Below are 14877 nucleotides of genomic sequence, written 5' to 3'. Positions count from 1 at the left end.
TAACCTAACGCAACGGACACAAACCACCACTCACTCCAATGGCAACACTCTCAACCTCAGTCTCCTAACTCTGCACTCCCTGCAACCTCTCTAATACCCCCTTTCCTCTATCTGATCGCAACCTTATCCATTTCGCACTCTCTCTGTCTACTTCCCATGCCACCAACCTACAAACAGTTGCCCGCAGGAACCTTCACCACCTCAACCCTTCCCTTCTTCATTCTGCTACGGACTACCTTTATGATAAAATCGCACTCCTGTCCTGCCCAGACCTGACCGCTTCCATCTACAACAACATACTGTCATTCTCTCTGGTCACACTCGCTCCTCTTTCTACACACAGAACCAGGCCTTGCCTGCTACAACCCTGGAAAACGGACAACACCAGAAGTCTCAAGAGATGAAGTTGTGCTCTAGAGTGCGCGTGGTGCAAAACTAAAACCCTGCAAGACTTCACCCTCTACAAATCTGTCCTTCTCAAATACAATTTCTTCCTCCACTCTGCTTAACAAACCCACTACTAGGGATGAGCTCAGGCATGTTCGCATGTAACACGTGCAGAGCCTGCCAGGAATTCGGCGCTGCGCTAATTACAGGCAATGAGATATTGCCCGATCTCTGCAGCTGCACATCGGGGCAATGTCTCACTGCCTATGATTAGCGCAGCACCCTGCCGACTTCCTGGTGAGCTCTGCACGTGTTCCATGCGAACACGCCTGAGCTCATCCCTACCTACTACACCACTCTCATCAAAACCCTCTCAGCCATATCTCATCGATTCTTTTCTACCCTTAATTCCTTACTTCACCCCCCCACTGCCTCCACCCACCGACTTGCTTACTGCCCAGGAGATGGGCAACCCATCTCCCTGCTCCTGTTTGCCTCCAAGCTTCTTGAGTGTCTTGTGCATAACCCGTACATTACTTACAACAACCTGCCCGATACCCAACAGACTGGCTTCCACCAACAACATTCCATTGAAACTGCCCTACTAAAGCTCACCAATGACCTACTAACTGCTAAAACCAGCCAGTACTCCATACTCATACTCTTGGACCTTTCTGCTGCTTCGACACAGTTAACCACTCATTCGTCCTCAACAAACTCTACTCCCTTGGCCTCTGTGATTCTGCTCTTTCCTGGCTCTCCTCACATGTTCAGTGTCACATACAGCTCCATCTCTTCCTCTCCTTTTCCTCTGTTGGGGTACCCAAGGTTTTGTCTTTGAGCCTCTCCTGTTCTCTCTATATATCTGTTCCCTGGACCAGTTGATAACCTCCCATGGCTTTCAATACCACCTCGATGCTGACTACACCCAGATCTATCTCTCCACTCCTCAACCCACCCCCTCGATCTCCTCGCGTATCACAAATTTATCAGTATGGCTGTCACACCACTTCCTCAAACTCAATCATTCTAAAACTGAGCTCTTAATATTCCCCCGATCCTCTCTCCATGACTTTACCATTGACATCAATGGCACAACTATTGGTCCCTCCACACTCAAGGTGCTGCCTATAATCCTAGACTCTGATCTCTCCTTTAGCCCACACAATCATTGGCTACATCTTGCCGCCTTAACCTCCGCAACATCTCCAGAATTCGCCCCTTCCTGACTAATGTCACCACAAAATGTATTCACGCCTTGGTTATTTCCCGCCTTGACTACTGCAACTGCCTCCTCACTGGTCTACCTTCACACAGGCTCCTCCCCCCCTTCAGTCTATTATGAATGCTGCTGCTATACTCATACACCTCACTAACCAATCAGTGACTGCTGCCCCTCTCTGCCAATCCCTTCACTGGTTTCCCCTTCCCCATCGTATATAACCAACTTCATCTGCAGTTATCACCCAAATCGTCCTCTCCACTCTTGCCAAGAACTCCTGCTCTTCAGCTCCCTTGTTACCCGCCCCCCCCCCCCCTGCTTGCCTCCAGGGCTCCTCCAGAGCCTCCCTCATCCTCTGGAACTCCCTGACCCAGTATGTCAGCCCCTACCCTGTCCACCTTTTAGGCAATCCCTGAAAACTCACTTATTTATGGAAGCTTACCCCACCTTCCATCAGATCACTTTACACCTTATCAACTTTTCATTGATTGGTGATTTTTTTTTTTAGCAAAATAAGTTAATTGAAGTAGATGCAAGGTGGAAGTAGTGGACTTGCAGAGAACACTATAATAAGCACAAAATATTGTATGTTTCCATGAATTTGTACAGATTTTTACTTTATTATAGCAGCAAATAGTATACGATTAATGAAGTAGGTGGAAAGTGTAAGCAGTGGATCTGCAGGGAACAGCATCTTGAGCACAAAGCACTTTATGTTGTATATAAATTTGCACATGGATCAGTTTACTTCATTTATTGATAAACACCATAAGATCAGTGAAGTAGGTGTAAAGTGGAAGCAGTGGATCTGCAGAGAATATTATTTGAGCCTCTAGCGCTTTGTATATGAATGTCTCCACATATTGTAGTGTGTTTGTGATGATTTATGTGCACACACAATAGGACAGCGCTGTGACACATACAGGGGCGGACTGACCATTCGGTCACTCGGTCACGGACCGAGGGCCCGGCCACTAGGGGGCCCCATCAGGGTTGTCAGCCATAATAAAAACCAGGGACAGTATGTAAAAAAATCTGTTTTTTTTTACTTCTGTCCCTGAAATGTCTCTTACCGACATACTTTTAATGTAAAAATCCCGAGATTGTAGTTGCCCTGCCTCTCCACTGCCTCCTCAGCCAATGGGAAAACAGTGTACCCGCCCCCTTCTTCAGCGCGGCTTACTCGAGATAGGAGCAGGAGATGCCGACAGCTGGAGGAGAGAAGAAGAAGAAGGAGGGGGAGGGCACAGCCTGCAGCCTGATAGAAGGTAAGCAACTGAGCTGAATATATTATTATGAGTGGTTTACCCTTGTCAGCAAGGGGGAGGGGGGAGGCTGTGTTTGCTCAAGCAGAGCTCTTCCTGTCTCTGAAGCAGTTAGAGCGTTTGTCTGAGGAGAAGTGAACTGCTTCTGGAGGATGTGCTGAATGTCTCCCCCCCCCCCCCCATCTGTGCTACACATTACCTGCCTACCAGTACACAGGCACAATCCCCTCCCATGCATTACTATTCCTGTGTCTGTGAGCTGCTGGGGTACTACAAGTCCCAGCATGCCAGGAGATGGAGGCAGCAGTGTGTTCCATCAGACTTTTTATAGTGTGTGTATATACTGTGTGTATATATACTGTGCAGGCATGTGTCTGTGTCTATAGTGTGTGTGTATCTATATATACTGTGTGTGTATATATATATACTGTGCACTTGTGTGTGTATATACTGTGCAGGCATGTGTCTGTGTCTATACTGTGTGCGTGTGTGTGTGTGTATACTGTGCACTAGTGTGTGTGTGTGTGTCTGTAAGTATACTGTGTCTGTGTGTTACTGTGCATGCGTGTAGGTATACTGTGCATGCATGTGTTTGTGTATATACTGTGCATCTGTGTGTACTGTGCATGCGTGTGTGTATACTGTATGATCCATGTGTGCTCACTGCCGCTCAACAGAATTTGATCCAACAATCCTGTGCCCGTGAAAAATGCCCTTGTTGCCATTCGGAGCCATCTGATTGGTGCACTGCTGAGCTCAACCTCGGATCAGGCAGCAAGGCAGGTCTGGGTGCACACCTGTGCAGTGATAACATGGTGCACAGCTTTTATTCATATGCCCCACTGCCCGATCTGAGGCCAACCACAGCAGTTCACTATTCCGCTGACTCTACGACAGCACATGTGCAGTTCAGAGCCTGCAACATGTGGCTTTATTTTTTTTTTAAAGGCCTTGCCCACCAGCTGCCTACCTCACCAAGCACCAAGGTGCAAAGGTGTGTGTGTGTGTGGGGGGGGGATATTCATGGAAGGTGGCACTCTGGGGGCTCTGCCGTAGGGCATGTCAAAAGTGTCCAATCTGTCTGCCATAATGTCGCAGTCCCGCCGCCATTACTAGTAAAAGAAAAAAAATTATAATAAAAATACCATAAATCTATCCCCTATTTTGTAGACGCTATAACTTTTGCGCAAACCAATCAATATACGTTTATCGTGATTTTTATTTTTTAACAAAAATATGTAGAAGAATACATATTGGCCTAAACTCTGGAAAAAATGTGTTTATATCTATCCATCTCTCTATCTTACTTTTTTTTTATAGTATAAAGTAAAAAATATTGCTTTTTAAAAAAGTGTCTGCCTTTTTTCGTTTATAGCGCAAAAACTAAAAATCCCACAAAAGAAAGCTCTATTTGTGGGAACTAAAGGACATCACTTTTGTTAGGGGAAATACCTCGCACGACTGCGCAATTGTCAGCTAAAGCGACACAGTGCCGAATCGCAAAAAGTGCTCTGGTCAGGGAGGGGGTAAATACTTCCGGGGCTGAAGTGGTTAAGACTCTCCCATTGACCATGCCCATTGTTCGCCATGGTTCACTATGCATGCCACAGATCATCATCTCCCTGGTAGGGGTCCCAGTGCAGTATTTTGCCCAGGGGACCATGATGTTAAGGTGGCACTGCCCATGAGAGGCTCGTGGTGCCTTTACTGGGTCACCAGCTCTAGGTCTCCTGCCACCCTGCATGTCGCCGAGCTTGGTGCCCCTCCTCTAAAAAAAAAAAAAAAAAATGGCTGCCACGTGGCGGCCATCTGTAAGCCTGGGGGCCCCATAAACTCTTATTGCCCGGGGGCCCCATAAGTTGTCAGTCCGCCCCTGGACACATAATGCTCTTCTAGTTGATAAAGGGAACACTTACATTTGTTACAGCAGCAGTCCGGTATAAGTTATTTCTGTAGGTATTTGAGTTGTTACACATAGCGCTGGTTTTATCCTATTTATATTGGTGACATAATTGGCCAAATCTGGGGGTCAGGAGCCATTTCCACCCTTTACTCTCGGCTGGGGCTCTTTGTATCCATATAACAGATGTTCTACATGACTAAATCTGACGTCAATTTTACTGCAAAATCAAAGGGGCCAAAATGTCTCCCCCCCCCCCCCCCCCCGAGCAGTAATATATTTCTATCCCCCTTAGTGGGAGTGGAGATGACCCATCTATAAGGATATACAGTACATACACACAGCACAAGGCCGTGTTCACACTACGAGATGTTTCCCAGGGCTGCAGTTCCTCTGAGCTCCACAACGTGGTGATCTCACTTCTACCCAGACAGGAAGTCTCTATGGAAGACAGGAAGTGATGTCAGATACAGACAGGAAGTTCCACGTAGGAGTAAGTGCACAGGAGACGCTGCTGGATCTGTCGGCAGAGGAGGTAATATGTAGATTAACCCCTTCAGGGTGATCAGTTGATGATTAATATATCTTGCTTCTGTAGCGCACTACCCTCATGGGAGATGCTGAGTGTGTTCATTACCCTTTGTCAGATGGCCCCACTTTCGATCCCCCATGCAATTTCAGGAAACCAAACAGTCAACTCTGGATTTTATAAGGCTTTATTCTGGGCATAATCGGTGGGCTGTTAAATGGAGTGTATGAGATGCCCCATCCGACCCCAGCTTTAAATCAAAAAGGGTACTGATCTGTTGCCATAGCATTTGTTAGTGAAGACCCTTCTAGCGATCCTTTCCTGGTTCCAACTCTTATCTCAGGCTTTAGCCCTTCCAATACGGACAGATAAGCATCACTCTGAATAATGTTGTGCTTAGCACTTGCAATATGGACAGATAAGCATCACTCTGAATAATGTTGTGGTTAGCACTTCCAATATGGACAGCTAAGCATCACTCTGAATAATGTTGTGCTTAGCACTTCCAATACGGACAGATAAGCATCACTCTGAATAATGCTGTGGTTAGCTCTTCCAATATGGACAGATAAGCATCACTCTGAATAATGCTGTGGTTAGCACTTCCAATATGGACAGATAAGCATCACTCTGAATAATGCTGTGCTTAGCACTTCCAATATGGACAGATAAGCATCACTCTGAATAATATTGTGCTTAGCACTTCCAATATGGACAGCGAAGCATCACTCTGAATAATGTTGTGCTTAGCACTTCCAATATGGACAGATAAGCATCACTCTGAATAATGTTGTGCTTAGCACTTCCAATATGGACAGATAAGCATCACTCTGAATAATGCTGTGGGTATCGACTCCGAAGTTACAGGCCACGCTGCCTATTTCCACGACTTGTGCTGTCAAACCTCCCTCAGTCCTGGAAAAGTGCTTGATACTGTGGTCCTTGGATACACAGTATTAAGTTATGGATTAGTCCTACTTGGTTGCACTCCCTTTGTTCTCTCCCAATCAACAGCCCATGTTCTACTCGCAGAAAGTCGATTCCCATTTTTCTCCTCCCTCTTAGTTCCTACTTCTTCCTCCATGCTGTCCGGCGCATCCCTGCATGGGACGCCCGGTCTTCCTCCAGTACTACATGATAACTTTTCCTCCAGGGACCAGACATCGGCCTTCCTGGACTCGCCTTCTGGCTATCCGGCTCCGGGATGTCTGAACTCCAGGGCCTTCAAGCCTCCCCCCCTGAGGCTCCGGGGTCTCTGAGGGGGGGGAGTGCGCATGGAGACATATATTTTTGTATATCCTTTGCATATTTTTTAACAAACGCTATTTTTATAAATATTCTACTGCCTATTTGGGTCCCGAGATAGTCCTAACCACTATTGGCGATCGAGGGCAATTTTTGGAGTAGCCCTCGACTAAGCTCTCCGTTCCTCACTATACAAATAAGCAGGGCTCGACAAACCCTGGGCGCCAGGTTGCATTTGCGACCTAGCGCCTGGGGTGGCACAGCTGGGGTATTAAATGCAACCTGGCGCCAAGGGTTTGTCGAGCCCTGCTTATTTGTATAGTGAGGAACGGAGAGCTTAGTCGAGGGTTACTCCAAAAATTGCCCTTGATCGCCAATAGTGGTTAGGACTATCTCGGTACCCAAATAGGCAGTAGAATATTTAAAAAATAGCGTTTGTTAAAAAATATGCAAAGGATATACAAAAATATATGTACACAGATTACAACAAAGACAACTAAGTAGTAGTTGCATCCATATGATAATAACATTTTAAATAGTTTGGAAGCCCCCCCCAGATACGAGGAGGCACGGAGATGTAAATGTAGTCCTCAACAAGTTTTGCGGCCAATGCTGTTTCTTCAGGAGGTTTCAAACAAAACATCTATAGAAGATATAATTGCATAGTTACAGTATCATGGAAATCTGAAATATGGCTATATTGCTATTAAACACATTTGTTTTGGCGTATTAAAGAGAACCAGCATGACCCACCAATGGAGACCCAATTAGGCAACAGATGGCATAAATTGAGACACCCCCTGACGGGTGATCACCCCCGGGGAAGGACACAGGGGCCTATTGGGATTGGCTGGAAAAGTATGGAAAAGATATCATAAGTTGCTGGAACATGGGTTAAGGCACAGGGCCAGTGCACTAGCAGAAGGGGGGGGGGGGAGGGGGCTGCGCAAGTGAAAGGGGGGAGGGGGAAGGGAAGGCTCAGGACACCAACAAGGAAGTAAAGGTGGAAGAACAGGAGTGAGAGAAAGAAGGAAAAGGGATCAAGAAGGAGAGAGAGGGAAAGAACCAAAGACTGAAGGCACCCACGACCAGAGGGAAACATAGTGCAGGGGCTAAGTTCTGAAAAGAACCCAATAGTATAATTAAATTGATGTGAGAACCAGGATAATACTGGAAACCTCAGGAACGGTCCAAAAGAGAGGACTGCTGCGTGGATCAAGTCAGCACTGCTGGTAGGGGCCAAACGGTAAATTGGGTATAAAATGATCAAAAATTAGTCCATGGCAGATAACTGCCAAAGGATACTCCCGTAGCCTGCTCGGGTTAAAGGTCAGACAGCGCTCCCCCAAGAACGAGAGCAGTAACAGCGGACCAAACAACACATAACGGGAGAGGGAGAAAAGAAAAGAGCCCTTCGTGCTGAGTCACGGGTAGTGGGGAACTTACCTTTCTGGGACTGAAGAGCAGAGCTTCCCGGGTGTCAGCCGCCGTGCAGAAGGCGACCAACAAGTCGCCTTAAAAAGCCCCCAACCCGGAAATATGTACAGGCGCTGCGACAATGTCAAGCGCCGACGGCCGTCTCTCTCTCTCTGTGCGCACGCGCAATTGTCAATATGCACGTGCTCAGAGTCCTCAAATGGATGACACGTAAAGCGTCATAAGAGGAAAGGGAGGGGAGGAAATAATAAATTCTAAAGTGTGATTTATAAATAATACATCTTATTTGTAGTTCTATCTACAACAAGCAGGGATGTACTTCCGTCCCTGCTTCCTGTAATGGGCTGACGGAACTCACAGACCCCCGGTTTGTACCGCTCATTGAAGGTGGTGTCCTCCTCCTCCTCTGCTCCTTGCCAGCACTAACTCCCTCTCCTAAAGCCATATCCCCCCCCCCCCCGCCACTGGCCGGCCACCAGTCTGCCCCCCAGCCATCTGTCGCTGCTGCCCAAAGAGAGAAAAAACTACACAGGGATCACAGTAATAATCGGGAGGAGAGCCGGCCAAATCACACAGAGCGTGGATCTCACTCTGTAACACAGCATGGAGCTGAAACTCCGGCTGCTGTCAAACAAAGTTCTCCTGGACCGGCTCCTATGATGGACAGCACACTGGTCCAATGCTGGTCCAGGAGGCGGGACTTTGTTTGACAGCGGCTGGCATTTCAGCTCCATGCTTTGCTATAGCGGGAGATCCGTGTAATCTAGCCGGCTCTCCTCCTGATTACTCCCTGTGATCCCCATGCAGTGATAAGCTGCATTGGTGAGCACCGATGAGGCTGCACTGATGGCGCTACAGTGATGGCCACTGATGAGATGGCACTGATATGCTGCACTGATGGGGCTACACTGATAGGCAGCACTGATGAGGCTGCACCGATAAGACAGCACTGATATGTTGCAATGAAGATCAGTACCCTGACTATCAGTATAGATGTCCCCTGTCACAGGAAATCCGATTATCAGCTTTCCTTTCCTCACACAGTAACAGCGCTGGGGAAAGGAAATGGCGATAACCGTCATTTGTTTCAATGTGATCAGCTGTGATTGGACAGTGACTGCCCTTCTGACGCCATCTACTGCCCTTCTGATGCTGGCCTACTGCCCCTCTGATGCCGGCCCACTGCCCTTCTGACGCCACCCATTGCCCTTTTGATGTCCTCCACTGCCCTACTGATGCCGTCCACTGCTCTACTGACACTGTACACTGCTCTATTGGCACCATCCTCTGCCCTAGTGACACTGTTCACCGTCCCCTGCTCTACAGACACCGCCCCCCGCTCTGCTGACACCGCCCCCCGCTCTACAGACACCGCCCCCCGCTCTACAGACACCGCCCCCCGCTCTGCTGACACCGCCCCCCGCTCTGCTGACACCGCCCCCCGCTCTGCTGACACTGTTCACCGCCCCCCGCTCTGCTGACACTGTTCACCGCCCCCCGCTCTGCTGACACTGTTCACCGCCCCCCGCTCTGCTGACACTGTTCACCGCCCCCTGCTCTGCTGACACCGCCCCCCGCTCTGCTGACACCGCCCCCCGCTCTGCTGACACTGTTCCCCGCTCTGCTGACACTGTTCACCGCCCCCTGCTCTGCTGACACCGCCCCCTGCTCTGCTGACACCGCCCCCTGCTCTGCTGACACCGCCCCCTGCTCTGCTGACACCGCCCCCTGCTCTGCTGACACCGCCCCCTGCTCTGCTGACACCGCCCCTTGCTCTACTGACACCGCCCCTTGTTCTACTGACACCGTCCCTTGCTCTACTGACACTGTTCACCGTCCCCTGCTCTACAGACACTGTCCCCTGCACTACTGATAGCGTCCCCTGCTTTACTAGCACTGTCCATTGCCTTACTGATACCCTGCCCACTTCTCTACTCTGTTTACTGCCCTACTGACACCGTCCACTGCACCCTTGGCATCCCCACTTACAAAGTGGGACTGTTGGTCCTGCATTCTGTGTAACGATGTCAGAATGCCAGCTTTGAATCTGTGTAGTGTGGGGGTCCTGTGTGTATAAATTATACCTCCGTCTGAAGTGGGGCTTTATTAAAATGGAGACCTGAATGGTGAGGAGGATTCTGGGAATATCATTTGATTTGACTTTTTGTGTTAAAATAGAGATCATATGACCATCACATCGCCTCCACCTCCCTTCCTGATAGAATAGAGAAATACAAAGAAGATTCTAGAAGTCACCAGAGAGATGATGGAAGACAGGTGAGCGGTGCCGGGAATTCTGGGAGATTATCCAGTAACAGACAAGGGATGTGTCTGGATGGTGACTGTATCATTGTGTGTGTCAGGTTCCTATAAGGTGTCAGGATGTCACTGTCTATTTCTCCATGGAGGAGTGGGAGTATTTAGAAGGACACAAGGATCTCTACAAGGACGTCATGATGGACAATCAGCCGCCCCTCACATCACCGGGTAAGAGGAGACTTTATTGTAAAGGAGAGAGCAGTACGGAGGCTCCACCTAGATCCCCCATCATCTGATAAACACATAGAAACAATGTATTCAGTCAGTGTGTGTGTTTCCTACAGATGTATCCAGTAATGGGAACCCATCAGAGAGATATCCCCGTCCTCTGTATTCCCGGGATTCCACACAGGAAGATCACACCATCCCCCACCATCATCAGGTAGATGATTGACAATTATTGGTAGTTATGATTTATACACACGTTTGTTACAATGAATGTTTTATTATATATTCAGAGTGGAAACCTTGAGGATTATAACATTGTTGTCAAAGAAGAGTATAAAGAGGAGGATGAGGAGTATGGAGTGATGGAGGAGTTTTCAGAAGGACACAAGGATATGATGGAGCCACCTAATACCAGGAACCCACCAGAGAGATGTCCCCGTCCTCTGTATTCCCGGGATTCCACACAGGAACATCACACCATCCCTCATTACAAGGTTGGTGGGACGGAGCATCTATAACATGGACCCATAGAGATGATGTGTGGATTTTTTTATGTGAGCTTATATTTTACAGATGATATTCACTAATTTCCTTTGTTTAGGGTGAAGATCTGATAGATATAAAAGTTAAGGTAGAAGAAGAAGAGAGGAATGTGAGGGATGATCAGCAGTCTATGGATGAGGATGAAATAATGAGGACAATAATAGAGGAGGACACTCCTACAGAGATCAGCACAGGTGGGTCATTAACACTAAATACCACCCATATTGCTCACTGATTGGTCCAGAGTAGGGCAAGGAATGGGTGATATCAGCGTGTAATACCCTGGTCACTTTCCTGAGCTGTGTTCCCCGTCCTGTATTCCTGTATTTCTCTCGGATAATCTTCCTTCTCTGTGCTGCAGACACAATTTATGTATCTAGACTGGATTTATGTTGATGTTTACCTTAGACGTTTCGAGACCTGGAGTATGTACTTTGGATCTTCTGCCCCATGCCCAGGTCTAGCAAGCTCTCGGACAGAACAATTCTCCCAGGGTTACTTACTCTGATGTTTGCTGTCTGTGCCGGGTGGAGGGATATGTCTGTATAGTCTCAGACCCAAGTCACTGAGTGCAGTTTCAGGAGATGGGAGGTAGGTGGCACTGATGGACACTCGTGGGTGGCACTGATGGGCACTGATAGGCGACACCGATGGGCACTGAAAGGATGCACTGATGGGTATTTATGGGTGGCACTGATAGGCGGCACTGCTGGGCACTGAAAGGTTACTAATACATGGCACTGATGGGCACTGATATGCAGCACTGATAGATGGCATTGATAGGTATCACTGATGGCAATGGCAGACATTGGGGATGGGCACAGATTCGCAGTTGCCTGGGCACTGATTGGCATTTCCCTGGTGGTCCTGGGTGGGCATCCGAGGGGGGAGGGGCTGTGCTGATAAACAATCAGCACAGACCCCCCCTCTCTGGAGAGCAGCTGATCTCTCCTCTACTCGTGTCTGTCAGGCGGAAGTGAGTAAAAAGCCAATCAACGGCTCTTCCTGTTTACATCATGATCAGCCGTGATTGCACACGGCTAATCACATGGTAAAGAGCCTCTGTCAATCGCAGCGATGCGTGTCCCCAAGGGTGCATGAGAGCGGTCGTTCTGGAGTGCAGTTGAATTTTTTTCTAGTGAAGTTGAAATATTAATGCTGTTGAAATGTTTTCTAATTTGTTTGAATTTTTTTTAATGCAGTTGAAATGTTTTCTAGTGCGCTTTAAATGTTTTCTCATGCGATTTAAATGCTCATTATTGAAATGTTTTCTAAGGCGGTTGCAATGTTTATTAATGTGGCTGAAATGTTTTCTAATGCGGTTTCAATGTTTATTAAAGAGGAAGTAAACCCTAGTTGGTTTTACTTCCTCTTTATTTCCCTACAAAGGTAAAGCATAATGGGCAACTATGCTATGTGTAACTTACCTGAAACCGAAGCCCGCAATGTCTCTGTTGTCCCCACTAGCAGGGAACGTCCATCTTCGCTCCTCTTCCTTCCGGGGGCCGCGAACTCCGGCTCTGTGACTGGCCGGAGTCGCTTGCCATCACTCCCGTGCATGCGCGTGGGAGCCGCCAGTCACGGCATGACCCCTAATAGAAACGGCACAATGTGCCCTTTCTGAAGTGCGCATGCGCCATAGTCAATCGGCGCTCGGGTATTTAATAAATATCTCCAAAACCGTGGAGGTTTAGGAGATATTTCCAGCACCTACAGGTAAGCCTTAATATAGGCTTACCTGTAGGTAAAAGTGGCTGTACAGGGTGTACAACCACTTTAATGTGGCTGAAATGTTTTCTATTGCGGTTGCAAAGTTTATTAATGTGGCTGAAATGTTTTCTAATATGGTTGAAATATTTTCTAATGCAGTTGAAATGTTTATTATCGTGCTTGAAATGTTTTTTAATGTGGTTGAAATTTTTTTTGGAATTCGGTTGAAATGTTTTCCAATGCAGTTCGAATTCGATTACGAATAAACAAAACTAATTCCGAAAACAAATTTAACAAATCTAACCAAACAAAATTTACCACTTAAGGAGCGCCGCATGGCAATGTACGTCGGTGCAATGGCACCGGCAGGCACAAGCACGTACATGTACGTGCTCGCCTTCCAGCGGGTGGGGGGTCCGATCGGACCCCCTCCCGCTGGATGCGGCGGTCCGTTTCACTTCAGGAGCGATCCGGGATGAGGGGATGGCCGTTGGTTTCTGGCCATCCCCTCTCGATCGCTCCTGGCCAATGAGAAGCTTCCTCCCACTGTGTATAGTAAACACAGGCAGGGAGGAAGTGATGTCATTCTCCTCGGGGCGGTCTTTTTGACCGGACTATGAGGAGAAGTGAAAGTAAGTGTGCACCAACACTACACTGACACCCCCCCCAGTCACTGTGTCACTGATTGCAGTGATCATTTATTTACTGATCACTGCATTCAGTGTCAGTTGTGACAGTAAAAACTGTCAGGGCAGTTAGTGTTAGGTCCAGGGTAGCCCCCTACCACCCCCCAATAAAGGTTTAACCCCCTGATTGCCCCTAGAGTTAACCCTTTCACCCGTGTCACTAAGCGATCATTTTTCTGATCGCTGCATTAGTGTCACTGGTGCCGTTAGGTAGCTAGTTATTTTTTTAGGTTCACCGCCAGGTTTTTATAGCGCTAGGTACCCCGATATAGTACCCAATAATGGTTTTAACCCCCTGATTGACCCTAGTTAACCCTTTTACCCCCTTTTGCCAGTATCACTAAGCAATCGTTTTTCTGATCGCTGCATTAGTGTCACTAGTGTCGTTAGGTAGCTAGTTATTTTTTTTGTTTCACCGCCAGGTTTTTATAGCGCTAGGTACCCCCGTATAATACCCAATAATGGTTTTAACCCCCTGATTGCCCCTAGTTAACCCTTTCACCAGCGATCACAGTATAAGTGTCACTGGTGACGCTGGTTAGCCAGTTAGTTATTTAGGTTCCCCGTCAGGTTTTTATATAGCATCAGGGACCCCCATATACTACCTAATAAAAATTTGAACCCCCTGATTGCCCCTAGTTAACCCTTTCACCAGTGATCACCATATAAGTGTTACAGGTGACTCTGGTTAGTTTGCTTTTTATAGCATCAGGGCACCCACCATTTATTACCCAATAAAGGTTTAACCCCCTGATCACCCGGCGGGTGATATCAATTAGGTTTTAGGGTCAGGGTCTGCGTCGCCCCAGGCAGCGCTAGGTTAGTGCCAGTACCGCTAACACCCACGTGCAAAGCATAAACCTCCCGTAGTGGTATAGAATCTGAACAGCTTAATATCTGATCTGATCAGATCTTTACTAGCGTCCCCAGCAGTTTAGGGTTCCAAAAAAACGCATTGTTAGCGGGATCAGCCCAGATACCTGCTAGCACCTGCGTTTTGCCCCTCTGCCCAGCCCAACCAAGTGCAGTATCAATCGATCACTGTCACTTACAAAACACTAAACACATAACTGCAGCGATCGTAGAGTCAGGCCTGATCCCTGCGATCGCTAACAGTTTTTTTTGGTCGCGTTTTATATTTAAATCCGGAAGGCAGTGCTTGGTTTTTGGGGTCCCGTACGTGGCTAGGCTCCCAAAAAGTCCCCCACATGTGGTATCCCCATACTCGGGAGAAACAGAAGAGTTTATTTGGGGTTGTAATTTGACTTATGCCCATAGCATGTGTGAGCAATATATCATTTAGTGACAGCTTTGTGCAAAAAAAAATTTTTTTTAATATTCCTGCAACTTGTGGCAAAATATAAAATATTTCATGGACTCAACATGCCTCTCAGTAAATAGCTTGGGGTGTCTACTTTCCAAAATGGGGTCATTTGGGGGGGTTTTGTGCCATTTTGGCATTTTAT

General features: G+C 47.6%; 1 protein-coding gene across 1 annotated transcript in view; it reads left to right on the top strand.

Moving 5' to 3' along the window:
* Window positions 1-14877, top strand: part of LOC143986858 (uncharacterized) — a 46103-nt gene that overhangs the window by 22341 nt on the left and 8885 nt on the right. Inside the window, exons 10-16 of the mRNA XM_077485265.1 lie at window positions 271-418; window positions 5172-5309; window positions 10164-10262; window positions 10349-10472; window positions 10589-10686; window positions 10763-10966; window positions 11074-11209. Coding sequence (XP_077341391.1) covers window positions 271-418; window positions 5172-5309; window positions 10164-10262; window positions 10349-10472; window positions 10589-10686; window positions 10763-10966; window positions 11074-11209 — 947 coding nt within the window. The remainder of the gene's footprint in view (window positions 1-270; window positions 419-5171; window positions 5310-10163; window positions 10263-10348; window positions 10473-10588; window positions 10687-10762; window positions 10967-11073; window positions 11210-14877) is intronic.

The sequence above is a fragment of the Lithobates pipiens genome, unplaced genomic scaffold (assembly GCF_037356315.1).
Source record: "Lithobates pipiens isolate NorthernLeopardFrog02 unplaced genomic scaffold, aLitPip1_a1.2 Scaffold_18, whole genome shotgun sequence".
Classification (NCBI taxonomy): Eukaryota; Metazoa; Chordata; class Amphibia; order Anura; family Ranidae; genus Lithobates; species Lithobates pipiens.
The sequence above is the reverse complement of the archived record's forward strand: the minus strand, read 5'-3'. Positions and strand labels throughout refer to the sequence as shown.